We start from the raw sequence: 16,168 nt of genomic DNA on the forward strand, positions 1-16,168 counted from the left end.
CTCCTCCAGAGTTACTCCCTTGAGAAAACACTGTATTGCAAGTTGTAGTCACAGGAATTAGGCATGGAAAAAAAAAAGAAAGAAAAGGCATTCAAATTGGAAAGGAAGAAATAAAACTATCTCTATCACAGCTGAAATGATCCTATGTATAGAAAATTCCATGGAATCTGTAAGAAAGTTACTAGAAATAATAAACAAAGTCAGCAAAGTTATGGGATACAACATACAAAAATCAGTTATGTTTCTATACACCAGTAATAGACAATCTGGAAAATAAATTAAGAAAATTCCAGTTACAATGCCATCTAAAAGAATAAAATACCTTGGAATAAATGTAACTAAGGATGTAAAAGGCTTGTACAATGAAAATCTACAAAGCATTGCTAAAAGAAATTAAAAGCAATCCATGCCAAAATCCTAATAGCTATTTTTGCACAGTGGAAAAGATGACCCTCAAATTCAGATCAATTGCAAAAGACCGAGAATAGCTAAAACAATCTTGAAAAAGAGATACAAATTTGGAGGACTCACACTTCCCAGTTTCAAAACTTGCTACAGAGCTACAATGATCAAAACTGTGGTACTGACATAAGTATAGACATATAGATCAGTGGCATGGAATTGAGAGTCCAGAAATAAATCCTCACATCTATGGTCAGTTGATTTTTGAGAAAGGTGCCAAGTCTACTCAATGTGGAAAGAATAGTCTCGTCAACAGATGGTGCTGAGACAACTGGATATGCACATGCAAAAGAAGGAAGTTTGATCCCTACCTTTCACCATATAAAAAAATTTAACTCAAAATTAATCAACAACATAAATATGATTTCTAAAATTTTGAAACTTAGAAGGAAATATAGGGGGCAATCCTCAGGACCTTTTGTATGAGCCAATGGGTTCTCAGAGAAACACTAAAATCACAAGCAGTAAAAGAAAAAAATAAATTGAATTCCATCAAAATGAATAACTTTTGTGCATTTAACAACATTATCATGAAGAAAATATTTGGAAATCTTATGTCTGATAAGGGCTTAATATCCAGAATTTATAAAGTTCCTACAACAAAACAACAAACAGACAAACAACCCAATTATCAAATGGGCAAAGGGTCCCAGGCAGGCAGGAACTCCCCCAGCAGGGCAAGGCCTCTGGGGCTACCGCAGGATACCATGTCCACCCCTGGCAACAGCACAGGCATTATGCAGTGAAGTGCAGCCTGCCATGGCTGGAAACTTTTCAAGTGGGGCCTGGAAGAGGCACTTTGCCACGTGGTCTTCAGGGACACACATGTGCATGTTTGTCCACCCTTAAGAGACCTTTGGCTTCAGGGTGGCTGTGATCACCTCCATCATCAGCTGCACCATCATTCTGCTCATGTCCTTGGCCTTTCTCACCTGTTGTCTCTCGAAATGCACAAAGAGGAGTGAGCAGCAGTGCCCAGACAGGGTGTCCTAACTGTGGTCCCAACTCATAGGCCAGGGCTTGCAGACAGTGCAGGCTGAATACCTGGGCATCAAGGGCCTTAACAACAACAGCAAGCCTGGGAGCCACCCCAACTGGGGAAAGGGCTGGGCAGGCACATGACTACCACAGCTTCACCACAGGCATGGCGAGAGCACTGGAGAGCTGGCCCTTGGGTCCAGCACTTTCAGCCCTATGCCCCATCTGGCTTACCCTGTGCCCAGATGATTCTGTACACAGAGAACCAGGGTAGGTCTGCCTGCCTCTGGCCTTACCAGGGCAATGCTGACACAGCCTGCAGTGTACATCCCTAGATAACCAAGAAACCCAGGTCCAGCAAAGACCTGGGAGGTTAAGGCAGTTGCCTCCACCCTCTACCCAGAGCTTGACATGCTTCTAGCTGGAGATTATGGTGAAATGAGCTTCCAGGGTTAAGTTGACTCCAGAGATGGGGGTGGGGACACCAGCAGCCAGGGTGTTCTATCCTGAGGGACCCAGCAATAGTAGTTTTTCTTGTAAAGCTTTGGCTTCCTTGAAGCCACTGCTGAGGTGAACACACCAACTTGCAGCTTTCCTCTAACACTGATTCTTTTTATTTTCTTTCCTTTTGTAATTGCATGATATTTTATTCACAGAAATCCAATTTTCTCTAGAACATGAAACATATACTTTTTAATGTAGAAACATGAATATAAATATTAATAGTTGTAAATGAACATTTATATTCCATTTCTTTTTCCTGCATAACCTGTTTTATTTTTTTCACATTAGGAATGTTGAAAATGTTCATATTTATTAATCTTCTCTTTTTTTAAATTTTTTATTTAATTGCTTTTTTTTTAAAAGATACATAGATCACAAAAAAATGTTACATTAAAAAATATAACAGGTACCAAAATACTCCACACCCCAACCCACTCCACTCCTCCCACATCAACAACCTCTTTCATCACTGTGGCACATTCATTCCATTTGGTGGATACATTTTGGAACACTGCTGCACTGAATGGATTATAGTTTACATTGTAGTTTACACTCTTCCCCTGGTACATTCAGTGGGTTATGGCAAGATATATAATATCTGGCATCTGTCCCTGTAATATCATTTAGGACAACTCCAAGTCCCAAAAATGCCCCCACATCACATTTCTTCTTCCCTCTCCCTGTCCTCAGCAACTACCATGGCTACTTTCTCCACATCAATTCTACAATTTCTTCCATTGCTAGTCACAATAGTTCTGTAGTAGAATACCAGTAAGTCCACTCTAATCCATATTTTACTCCTCCATCCTGTGGAACCTAGGATGGTGATGTCCACTCCACCTGTAAATTGAGAGGGGGCTTAGATCCCACATAGTTCATCGATGTGATTCTCCTGCTTGCAGTTGTAGGTACTCTCGGTTCCCTGGTGTGGTGGTTGACCAACTTCACTTCCCTCTTAGCTGACCTGGGTAAGTCCAATGAACCAGAGAGTAGGAGTTGCAACTATGATGAGGCTCAGAGGCCAGCTGGCACATGAGATTCAAGACTCCTGAGTACACACCAACCCCAGTGCCAACTACAGGTTCAGTAAAAGTGACAGAAGAGGCATGTGTAGAGAGATCACATCTAAGTCCAACTCCATCACACTCAGTAACACAAATTCCAAAGTAGGGCCCTCTGACAAGACACTGAACTCCAGAGCCATCTGCCATTACCATAGAACCTGTGTGCCTCCATAGCCTTCAATAGCACCAGTGTCTGGGGTTGTATCTACTTTGGCTGTCTCTAGGATCCTGCTGAGACATGCATAAGCGCAACCCCTCTGATGACCTCCCAACTCTTAGCCATATAAGCTCATTTGTCTTTACCATTTCCCCCGTTTATTCAAGGTCTTTTTCTAGTTGATTGGTAGTAATCCCTCGGCACCAGGGAGGCTCATCCCCGGCAGTCATGTCCCACACTGGGGGGCAGGTAATATATTTACATGCTGAGTTTGGCTTAGAGAGTGACCACATTTGAGCAACATGGAGGCTCTCAGGAGGTAACTCTTAGGCACCCTGCAGCTCTAGGCCTAGCTGAAATTTCAGGTACACAGGCTCATAAGCATAGTCAACAGTATCAAGGGCTCATCATTGGACCATCATTCTTCACTGGTCTTTGCCCTTGCACTTGGGGGATTATTGCTATTCCATTGGGGAATGTGACAGAGCTCTTCTGGCTAGGAACTCAGCACTCACTCAGTTGTCGTTTGTAACTCTAACTACTATTAAAATACCTAATGAATATCTGAACATTTTCATGTACCTTAAATACATGCCCTGGAGAACTTCCTCCCAACCATGTGTCCCCCATCAATAACACCCCACACCAGTATTCCTCCTCTTCTATAGCTGACGCCCTCTGTAGTCTAAAACTTCTTAAAAAATGAAGCCTAACATATTGCCAAATTCAATTAGTAGGAAAATTTAATAGTAATGATAGGTTTAAAGATTAGAAATAGAATACATACTAACTTAGAAAAACTAAAATAAATTGGGGTATTAAAAAATGAAAAATATCATAAAACATTTTCTTTACATTTTGCCTTTCATCACTGTAATAGGTGTTGCCCTGTATGTACAGTGGTGAGGCAATTTCTTTTATTCCTTTCTCAGCAACATGGATTCTTTAAAGAGACTGGAAGCAGAAATAAAAATTTTTCCCCAGCAATTACAAGTGGCCATTTTAAAAACTCAACATCTTCCTTAGCTGAAAATTGTACTTCTAAACAGGGACCCATCTAGGGTTCTGCACTGGTTATCTGTAAAGTTGGGAGTGAAGGATATAAAATAAAAGTGTTTCTAATACTGAAACATACAAAGGAAAAAATCACTCTCAGTTTTCAATACCAGTGTAACAAAGCCTCAAACCTAAAAAAAAAAAAAGACAAAGGGCTTGAATAGATATTTCTCCAAGGAAGAATAAAATTGGCCAATAAGCATATTTAAAGATGCTCAACATCATTAGCATTAGGAAGTGCAAACCAAAACCACAATGGCTATCACATTACACCCACTAGCTAGTATTAAAACAAAACAAAACAAATTAACAATGTCTGAAAATGTGGAGAAATTGGAACTATAGTGAATTGTTGATGAAAATGGAAAATTATGCAGCTGCAGCAGAAACAGTATGACAGTTTTTGAAGAAGTTAAAAATAGAATGACCATATGGCCCAGGAATTCCACTCCTAGGTATAATCCCAAAGAAGTGAAAGCAAGGACTCAACCATACACTTGTATACCAATGCTCATAGTAGCATTGTTCACAATAGCCAAAAGTTTGAACTGTCCATTGGCAGATAAGTGGATAATCAAAGTGTGGTATATATATACAATTTGCTACAACATGGATGAACCTTGGAAATATTATATTAATAATAAGAGAGTAAGTCAGACAGAGGACAAATAATAATATGACTCCACTTATGTGAGGTATCTAGAACAGCCAAATTCATAGAGACAGAAAGCTAGAGAGTTATTACCAGGACCTGTGTGTGTGTTGTGTGTCAGGGGGTGGGGGAAGAGGGGTGGAAAATGGAGATTTATTCCTTATGGTTACAGAGTTTCTGTTGGGATGGTGTAAATGTTCTGGAAATAGTGGTGAAAGTTAAACAACCTTGTCAATGTACTTAATGTCACTAATTGCATACTTTAAAAAAATGGCATAAAATGGTTTTGTTATATATATTTTACCACAATAAAAAAATAGTGTATATAAAAATATTAGGATGTGTTATTAATTACTTCCTATTAATAAAACCTTAAAATATTCCAAAAGTACCTCTTATGAAAATGCCATTCATTGTTAGTTTAATTAACTTGGTAGGTAATGACACCTCTACAAACTAAAGGACATAATATATAAGAAAGTGGTTTTAAGTACAATGTGCTCTACAAATAGATGGTATCAAGTTTTCTCTAGATGATTTGGCAGCATGGGTACATATTAAGATGCTTCTAAGCCATCCAGTATCCCTTACTGCAGTCCTGATTATACAGCAAAAAGAGCACCAGATGAGAATTTAGGACATTTAGGATTTAGTCTACTAATAAACTGAGTAATTTAGTACAAAGGAAATTCAGCTTCAGATTCTTGTGTAAAACCACAGAGGGACTGAATTCCCTCTAGAGGGCCTTTTGTCTCCAACAATTTGATGGTTCTGTGATTCTATAATTGTTCCTCTGCAATTTGACTTAATAACATTAAGTGTTTCTTTAGGCAGTTTTAAGTACCCATTTACAAATAACAGAGAGTCATCAAAAATCCTACTTGAGTATAACATCAGCTGCTGTTATCTAAAAGCATTTCATAACCTCTTAAAATCAGATTACATTTGTTCTCATTTCTTTTCTTTTTGATTTTCTGCTTGAAGTTGCTGTGTATTATTTTGATTTTTCAAATATAGTAGAGTGAATATTACAACATCAAGGAAGCTAAGATTATAATCTATTATACAAATCTCTTTGGAAATTGGCAAAGTAAAATAGTAGTTGTGAGAAAGACTTATTTAGGGTTTAAATTTTTAAAATATGGTAAATAACTGTCAAAAGAATAAAATGATCTTGGGAAATATTCTTGAATTACAAGTAGTCTAAAATTAAAACTTTCTTTTTATAAGGTGGCTTTTTCACCAACACAGTATATATCGCCATCATTCAGACCAAAGCGTGTAGAAATCAAACCACAATATCAGGTGAGTCTCGAGTTACCCTACTCAGCCTCAGTTGTAGTTAGTTACTATATTTCTCCAATACTTTATATAATTCAATAATTCCAAAACTAGGCTACCAATTAGAAACACCTGGATAGCTTTCTAAAAATACATGTTCACAGATCCCACCTCTGGCCTACTGAATCTCAAATCCAGAGTTTCAGCCTGGGAATCCATATTTTCTCAACAACAACAACAAACAAGAAATTCTTATTCTGTCACCTGGGTATCAACTAGCATTTGAAAAACAATTATAATAAATTATATCCATTAAAATGAACTTTAAACTCCTAAATTGAAATAAACTAAAATAAGCCTATTACTTCACATTGTTTTCAATTGGATAAGGTAGAAGTTGTATGAGCAAAAGCTTAAATAAGAGACTTTATTTTGAAGTCTGTTTCAATAGTGGAATAGCCTGATCCCAGAACTACAAAACTGCCTATGGCTATTACACAGAAATTTCACTGTAATTAAATGTTTTTCTGGTTTTTGTTGTTGTTCTGTTCTCTCTTAGCTATTTCTGAAGTACATACAGCACTCATCAAAAGGCAAGATTCTATTGTGACATATATATTCACATTGTGACATACTAGGTAGAGCTAATCATTATTGCTGAAATTCCCAGACTTTTAAGGCAGTTTTTAGAGAATTTTAAAGATATTTTTCAGGGAACGTCTACTATTTTCTTTGCATTTTTAAAGTTTCCTACATTCCCTCCAAAATGGTAAATATATGGATAGGATTTAGATTCCAAAGCTAGCCACTGTCAAAACAAATGCAGCTAATACTGGAAATTGAGCTGTTAAAAAAATGGATGGATGGCTTTTAAAGTACATGGCTTAAAGCACATGGATGCAAAATAGTGTCAGAATTAGTAGCTACAAGATTTTGCTTTAAAATTTTCATTTTTATTCTAATTTCAAATATTTTAAAATAAAATTGGTTTTCTCTTCTTAAGGTAGGAGGATGAATAGATAAATTGACAGATTACTCAAAGTAAATTAACTAGAAAGTGTATTATACATTCAAAATAAGTGCTACAGAATTTCTTACCTTTTTTTAATTTTACAGTTCCAGAAATTCAGCATCAAGACTGGTCTTGATCCTTTTTTAAGGAACATAAACAACAAAATGTCGGTAGGAAAAAGGAGAGACCAAGATATGTCCAAATGTATAAACATTTTAGGTGCAGAGGTTATAGAGCATGAAGACCAAGATCCTCCTTACCCAGCACGTCCAAAAACTGCAGGACCTGTTAATATAACCCGGGCCCTTGATCCTGAGAGCATCACAATAAAGGCTTTAGACACTAAGAAAAAGTTGTTAGGAAGAGAACCATGTCTATCTTTTCCAAATTTTGAAAGAGAATCATCAATGACTGAAAATGTAAATATACATCGCTTCTCAAAGTCATTAAGTCTTACCTCCCATATAGAAAATTTACAACAATCAATGGTGCTCAAATCAATTTTAAGTAAAAAGCTGCAAGACCTTTCAGATGAATTATTTTCTAAACCAGAAGTTCATGTGGACATTGAGGAGAGAAAGAAAAGTTATAGTTTTCCCCTTCTCAGTGTTCCTGATAAACCAACAGATTTAAACTGGCTTTCAGAAAAAGACATTTTAAGTCCGAAAGCTCTTATAAGTGGAATAATTAAAAGTAGTCCTACAGATTCGCTTTCAGAAAGAGGACCAGGAAAATCTACAGAGGTAGAAAGGGAACATGTCTCTGAAAAACACTTAGAGGCTGGGGAGAGAATTGTTCCAATGAAAAGAAAGAGTAGTTTCAAAAAGAAACATTTACAGAGTGAAGTATCTAGCTCCAAACCAGATTTAAATGGCAGTGTACATGACTATTTTATAAAGCAAATATTCACAGCACCAAGCTTCTCAAAGATAGGAGTGAAAGAGTCAACTGAGACACAGCTGGCATTGTGGGATCAACTACCCACAGCTTGGCAGGGCAGTTTACCTTTGCATAATCTATGTCACTGTGAAGATGATGGCACAGAACTACCACAGTCAAAATCTGTTATAAGCCAGATAATACAAGCATTTCCTATAGATACTCTTATAGAATCTGGGTTAATCAAAGTGGTAGAATTAGATGAAGAATGCCAGAAGAGTTCTTTCCTGAATTCAGAAACAGGCTTTCCTGAAGAAAAGTCAAACTATTCCAGAAAGGACTATTCAGAAACCAAAGGCAATGCAAACTTTTTTCCAAGACAGAATATACCCACTGTTCTCAAAGAAATCCCTTTTGCTTTCAATCAAGTGAAAAAATTAGATGAAAATCATCGGAAGAGTTCTTTGCTGAATTCAGATATAGGCTTTCCTGAAGAAAAGCCAAACTATTCCACAAATGAAACTAAAAGCAAAACAGAACCATTTTCAAAGCAGAATATATCTATATTTCCTAAAGAAACCACTTTCGATAGAGTTAAATTTATAAATGAAGTCCCAAATATATCACCACAAGATTCAAAATATCAGTCAACACCAGATAGAAAAACAGATTTGCCAAGGAATGTTCAGAGGCTTTATAGAGAAGAAAATGATATAAATTCTACTTTACAAAATTTAAGTAGCTCCTTAGTGGGTAAGCTTAATGAGTCAGATGAAATAATGTTGAAATCCGTTTTTAGAAACATCTTTAGTGCTTTTTTAAAATATAATCAGTCTGAAACAAAACCACCAGAAAGAGAATTAGAAAACCTAATTCAACATTCTTTTCCAGATCATACAGAAGATCTTGAAGACATTGGAGAAAGTATTCATAAAGCAAACAAATTAGACAGCAAAACTATTTTGAGTCCAAAGCTACGCTTATTTCTAGAAGAACTCTCAGAATCTGAAATAAAACACTTAAAATCTGAGTTAAGTAAACATATACAGCATTACCTTGTAGAAAGACTTTCAGAATCAGGACATATCAGTCAGGAGGATTTACCAAAAATCTACCAAAATCTGTATTTGATGAATGAGAAAACAGAACCAAAAGGGCAAAGCATTTTTCTGGAAAAATATTCAGAAACTGTAAAGGAAATCATGTCTTTTGTAAATAATTTTAATCACCATTTCATAGATAAACATTTAGAAATAAAGCTAAGATCTTTTTTAAATGAAATTCTCCAAAACTATTTCGTAGAAAACCTTTCAGAAAGCAGGTTATTTGAAGAGACAGAATCCGAGACTACACTCTCAAACACATCTTCTCCAAGAACTAAAAGTGCTTCAATATCTTTACATGACTTAGGACAAGATATTTCCAGGGAGAGTTTTGGTAGAAGACTTGAAATAAATATGAAATATCCTTTAAGTAAATTTCTACAACACTATCTCATAGCTTTATCAGAAAATGAGCTATCAAATCTAACAGCTGATTTAGGCAAACAGCTCCTTAGCCTTTTTATAGAACAACTTTCAAAATCAGGACTAATCACAGAGAGGCAATTAGAAGGGATCAACCAATATATAAATATGATTAATTCTAGTTCCACACCATTAAAATGTATAAAGACAGATTTAGCTTTTAAAGACGAAAATCAATTTACAGAGGAGCATTCAGAAAAGCAAAATAAATATTCAAAAATTGTTTCAAAAAAGGTTCCTGAGGATAAATGTCTAGAAACAGAATTGATGAGAAAGGAAGAAAATGAACATTTTTCTTTGCACAATAGTAAAGAAACGTCATCAATAATTAGGGAACAGAAAATATATTACTCTAAAGAAGGAGCTAAAACACTAAGTTTAATAAAAGTACAACCTTCTTCCAACACAAATACCAAGGCAATTCCATTAAATAAATCACCAGAAAGCCTTTCAGATATAGTGTTTAAGAATCAAAGGAAAGAACATGGTTTCATACAACTTCCTCGAGCAGAAAATTCTGTTTTTAAAGCAGAGATTCAAGACCCATATAGTTGGGGTGGCAAAGCAAAACTAACTCAATCAAAAGTTTGCTTTGAAAGGACACTGAAAATGAAACCCATCGAAAAAAAGGAGCATATCAACATCTATAAATTGACTGTACAGGAAAAGCCTGAAAGTAGGCTGTCACCATACGCAAGAATTCCTAATTGCAAATTGCCAAATGAAGATGAAGAATACTTAAACAGACTCACTTTTCCCTCATGGCAGAATAACACTTTAACTCATTTCAATTCAGAGACTAGGGAGAAATCAAAATTAGAAGACCAGTATTATCATAGATTGAAAGGAAATAATAACAACAATAAAAAACATTTAGTAACATTTGCACAATACAAGAAAGATATACAAACTCTTCGTATAAAACCAAATGGAATTTGCAGTGAAAAATGTGTGAAGACTCCTGAATCACATTCTTTTAAATATAATTTCGAAGGTGAGAAAAACTCAAAATCATCCTTATTCCCAGAAGTACTAAAGAGAGAAAGTCTAAAGCCCAAGGTTCGAAAAGAAAGAGACTATGTCGGCAAACAAAACCAGCCATTTAGCAAGATAGTTAGGATATTACCAACCACACTGTCCAACACAAGAATTCATCTAAGGAAATCTGTTCCAAAGACATTGCTGCATTGGACTGCAAGAAGAACTGTACATGTAATAATGTTTTTCTAAGTCTTCTACTTCTGTATTTGGCAAAGTTCTGTCAATTTCTTTTAGGGTATATGTGTCTGCATGCAAGTGTATGTGTAGGCTTAATTGTCCCAAAATATTAATATTCCTGAAATTCAGTTATCACTTCACCCGTTTCAAAATGCAACCACAAAAGCAGGGGTGCCTCTGTATGAATTAAATAAAGGGCACCCCCTTCTGGGGCATAAGGAAAAGGTGTCTTTTCTCTGCCAAAAAGGCAGATTCCATGGACTGAAGTAGCCTGCAGTCCAAGGCCCACAGTTACGGGAACACTGTATTTCAGTCCTGACTCACCCTCAGCCAGGGACTGTTATACAGGCACAAATTGCACAACCATACTATGAACACATGACTGGGATTTTCTTTTCATGTAGATATAAATATATATTCTTTTTTCAGATTGCTGAATTATGTGTTTCAGGAAACAAATACAAAGCTCCTACTATGTGGCGTATCATTCTGCTAAGCTTTAGGGATATGCAAAATTTACCATCTACTGATTATGAATTGCGAAATTAATTTAACTTTTACTCATTCTTTTCCTTCACCACCACCCCTCTAACATATGGTTTGAGAAACTTGGAAATTCACATCTATTTTTAATATTAATATAAAACAATTAGTAAGTCTGCTCCTAGACTCAATACAAACCGCTCTAAAGTGAAGTTAAAATCTGGAAATGGAAAGAACTTATTTTAATTTTCTGGACCACTGCTCCTCTCTGTTAGTATGGTTAAGGAAGCATGACCCACAATCAGCAATTTCTAACTTCTAAAACTGGTTTTAATAATTTAATGTGTGTAATTCTACCTCTGCATGAGAAAATCTCATTTCAGAATAGTAGCTTTAAATTTGTTTTCTACAGTAAAGCAAATTATTAGTGTTAGAATGGCAGGGTACATGTTATCAGTATAGTTTATATTCTCAGTTTTGAATTTTCTTTTTATCTAAGTTCAGTAATTTAGTGTGAGTGTGTACATACTAGGAAAAGGAAATAGAAGATGAGTTCATAAAGTTTTTGGAGAGGAAAGACTTTAAGTTCCTTTGAACTAATGGAATCTTTAATTCCACATTTTCAAAACAAACAAATTACATTTTTAAAATAGAATGAGATTATATATGATCTCAGAAACACTACCTTGTTTCTGGATTCAGAGAAAAACACCCTTAAGTTGCAAGTGAGCAAAGAATACAGTTATCTTTATTTCCCTCTGTGAACACATTGTATCTAAAATTTTCTCTCTAGTGAAGTTGACAACAGAGAATAGAGGGAGGACTTTTTTCAGATGCTCAGAAAAGCTTACTCCTGTGGTTCTCGAAAACCCAGGTATCTCCCAAAGAAATCAAAACAGAGGTCAGAGGAGTTGTAGGAGCACCCAGAAGACAATAACCAGTGGTGTGGTTATTCCCCTTCCACTGGCACTCTAGTAATCAATTACATCAGCTCTGTAGCAAAAACTATATATTACTAATGTAGCAGAAATTCTCTTACTAATATGGTTTACCTAATTGGTCCATTTACATAAGAGGGAAGAGAAAGAATGGTTCCTTGCCATCTCTGAACCCAGGCAAAATGTAAAGTAGTTAGAATTTGTCTTTAAACTTTTTTTTTTGAGATTTATTTATTTTTTATTTCTCTCCCCTTCCTCGCCTCCCTCCCCCCCAGTTGTCTGCTCTCTGTGTCCATTTGCTGTGTGTTCTTCTGTGTCCACGTATATTCTTGTCAGTGGCCGGGAATCTGTGCCTCTTTTTGTTGCATCATCTTGCTGCGTCAGTTCTCCATGTGTGCAGTGCCACTCCTGGGCAGGCTGCACTTTTTTTCCACACTGGGAGACTCTCTTTCCTGGGTGCACTCCTTGCATGTGGGGTTCCCCTATGCAGGGGACACCCCTGTGTGGCAGGGCACTCCTTGCCTGCATGTGCACTGCATGTGGGCCAGCTCACCACATGGGTCAGGAGGCCTGGGGTTTGAACACTGGACCTCCCATGTGGTACACAGATGCTCTACCATTGAACCAAATCCACTTCCCTGTCTTTAGCCACTTGATACCTCCTCATTTTTGTAAATTATTCTCTTTCTGCTGCCCCAATTCTTCTTCAGTCCTGTTCAAACTCTTCCCATCTTCCAATTTTATTATTCCACTCTAGCTTCTCTCCAAATCAAAGCAGCTCATTCCCTTGGTGTGGCTATCTCTGCAAGGTGTAAGCTACTAGTTTATACTAATTTGAATGACCATTAGCTCTAAGGCGTACTTATAGATTATTCGTTTTTATTATAAAATATAGCCATATTATAGAAAATTTGAAAAGAGAAAAAGAAAAAAAACAAAATAACCCTAATACAACCGTTGTTTTTCCTTTTATTACATTGATGTGTCTTTTCCAAATATTTTCTTGAATGTACTTGTTTACACTCAGAGTAATAATTTTTAATTATTTTTAATGTAAACATTGCAACCATATTTTTGGTTGTTGCTATAAGTCTTCACAATCACTATCTGAAATAGTTGCATAATATTTCATCAGATTAGGTACATTATTCAGCTTAACCATTTCTCTGTTACTATATACCGGTAAGTTGCACCTCCAAATACAACTCCGTATAATTTTTCCCCGGAGTTTGGTTATTTCTTTAGGCTAGATTTCCAGAAGTAGAATTATGGGGTCAAACATATATGCTAAACAAGATGTTTATTAAATTAACCTTTGAAAAGTTTGGATGATATAAAAAGTAAAATATGAGAGCTCATAATTCTTATTTGAGGTTGAAGAAAAGATACTTGGATGCGAAGAACTAAAGAGTAGACTGCCCAGCTTTGCCCAGGAGTGCAACTCCTGAAGACAGCACCCTACGTTTTTCGGTTTCCAGCTTCATATCTTTCATCGCTTTTGAAACAAATCCTTTTAAACAATATATATTTTTAAAGTAGTTTCTAAATGTAGTGGCTAATGGGTGCAGTGTCTGAACTTGAGGACTGCCTATAAAACATTGGATGCTGTCATTCTTTCTCTTCAAGAGTTAATTTTACAAACTTTAGTCCTTGTAAATTTAAAAATGTATTTTTAAGAAACCTAACTTACCAAACTGATCTTTTATTTTAATATTTAGGACTGTTCAGATAAATTTGAGGATTTACATGTGACCTCATTTAAACATCTTGAAAAAACAAAATCAAGAACAAGACTTTTAGGAAAAAGCCCAGATGATAGCCAAAATCAATCAAAATTCTCCACAAGACCATACACTGCTCCAGAGTTTAATAAACGACGACAAAGCTACATTGGAAAATTTACAAGTCCTCGAATGGTTTCAGCAGGCTTAGTTCATATAAATAATACAGTTTCGAGTTATGAAATGCATAAAATGCAGCAAAAAAGACTATTAAAAGAAAATGATGAAAAATGTTCACTCATTTGTGATATTATCCAAATGTTAAACAGCTCAGAGTAATATGTGAGGCCAACAGTCATTAAATGACTATCATTTCTCCTATTAACAAAATGGTTAGGAGATCTGTCCTTTAGTACAATAGAAGCAACCAACTTTCATCGTGTCAGAACCATTTTGTTTTGATTAAACTGAAAAATAAACACTTTTGATGTAAATGTGTTTTTGTTTATGACACCTTAAAATAAACACAGAAATGCATGGTCAGTTCATATTTATTAATAAAATTTGTTACTTACTGTATTAGTCAGCCAAAGGGGTGCTGATGCAAAATACCAGAAATTGGTTGGTTTTTATAAAGGGTATTTACTTGGGGTAGGAGTTTACAGATACCAGGCCATAAAGCGTAAGTTACTTCCCTCACCAAAGTCTATTTGGAGCAAGATGGCTGCCAACGTCTGCGAGGGTTCAGGCTTCCTGTGTTCCTGGGGCTTGCTTTTCTCTGGGTTCAAGGTTCCTGTCTTCCTGTGGCTGTCTTCTCTTTCCTCTGCGTGCTGACTTCCTGGGGCTCCAGCTTAAGGCTTCAGCATCAAATTCCAACATCAAAACTCCAACATCAGAAAACCCTCGACTCTGTTCACCATGCCTTTTATCTGTCAGTCCCCACCCACCAAGGGGTGGGGACTCAACGCCCTAATCATAACTCAGTCATGCCCAGGTACAGATCAGATTACAAATATAATCCAATATTTTTTGGAATTCATAACCATATCAAACTGCTACACTTAGCTCTTTTCTCACTGTATAACACCACATTCTGATTCATTTATCTGTGACTTTCTAAACCAGAGGCTCTCCAACTTTTTTGTTTTATGGACCCCTTTACTAGTCAGGTGAAAACCACAGGCCCTTCTCAGAATGTAGCGGCAGATAGTTTTATAACACTCAACTAGCGATGGGTCTAGCAACTACCCTAATTTCAAAGTATGGATGAGCATAAGTGATTTTTTTCAAAATACTCAACTGTAATGTGATATGAATACTACTGTAATTTATAGCATACATTCATAAGTGAAGGAAATGCTAGAAGTCATTTAGGGATCAGAGAAAATGAAGAAAGTAAGCTGATTTTTTTCAATTCAAGCTCACAAACCCCCTGAAACTTTTCCACAAATCCCTTGGGCCCCTGGTTAAGAACCCCTGTTCTAAACCCTTGTTAATCTCTAGCCCTAGCCACCCAGTTTTCAGGTTCTCTATTTGTATTTATGTTTAGTATTTTGTTATGAATATGATTTGACACTTCAGCTCTAGTTACATTTTTATATCCTTCAATAATCTGAAATTCTCTGGGCCTATAGACCGTCCATTAATTTCAACATCATCTGATATCTCTACTTTTTAATACTAACTCCTGAGGCATATTCCATACCGGAGTAACTTCACTAGATCAAAAAACTATGAAGGTGCCTCTCTAATAAATTCAAACTCAGCAAACTGCCTAAAATTTGATCTAACTGAATGCAATATAAGCTAGCTAGACCAATATAGGATTTAAATCAGAAACTTCCAGGAATTGATTCTATTTCTATCAAGTACAGTATTAGGATCTTATCTCTTGAGAAGCAAAAATTTCAGTTTGTAGACTTTTGGTCAGTTTCAATTTTTCTACCATAACTTAGAAAGATTATAGGGTTTTAATAGAATTGGCTGATGGAAAACATACTTCCAGATTATTCATTCAATGCTATAATCAGGGTAGTAATTTTTTATGCAAACCAAGAATATTCAGCAATCCTCAAAGTTGTTAGTGCTTGTATCATTTGAGGACTAACTGGGAAAACAAGTAACTCTAGATCTTTCAAATAGAAGGGACACAGGGAATTGGTTCCACGGGTGATGGAACCAAGACTAGGAAGCCAAAAGTGGTGATGTGGGAACCCAGAGAACTGCAAGAGCAGTAT

General features: G+C 36.1%; 1 protein-coding gene across 2 annotated transcripts in view; it reads left to right on the forward strand.

The window, feature by feature from the left end:
• The window catches only part of C2CD6 (C2 calcium dependent domain containing 6), a 259,407-nt gene extending 244,928 nt beyond the window's left edge, over nucleotides 1-14,479 (forward strand). For both annotated transcript variants that reach the window (XM_058300370.2, XM_058300371.1), the window contains exons 16-18: nucleotides 6,104-6,178; nucleotides 7,271-10,783; nucleotides 13,929-14,479. In XM_058300370.2, coding sequence (XP_058156353.1) covers nucleotides 6,104-6,178; nucleotides 7,271-10,783; nucleotides 13,929-14,270 — 3,930 coding nt within the window. In that variant the 3' untranslated portion in view covers nucleotides 14,271-14,479. The remainder of the gene's footprint in view (nucleotides 1-6,103; nucleotides 6,179-7,270; nucleotides 10,784-13,928) is intronic.
• Nucleotides 14,480-16,168: the final 1,689 nt, after the last annotated feature.

Source organism: Dasypus novemcinctus, chromosome 7 (assembly GCF_030445035.2).
Source record: "Dasypus novemcinctus isolate mDasNov1 chromosome 7, mDasNov1.1.hap2, whole genome shotgun sequence".
In the NCBI taxonomy this organism is placed as follows: Eukaryota; Metazoa; Chordata; class Mammalia; order Cingulata; family Dasypodidae; genus Dasypus; species Dasypus novemcinctus.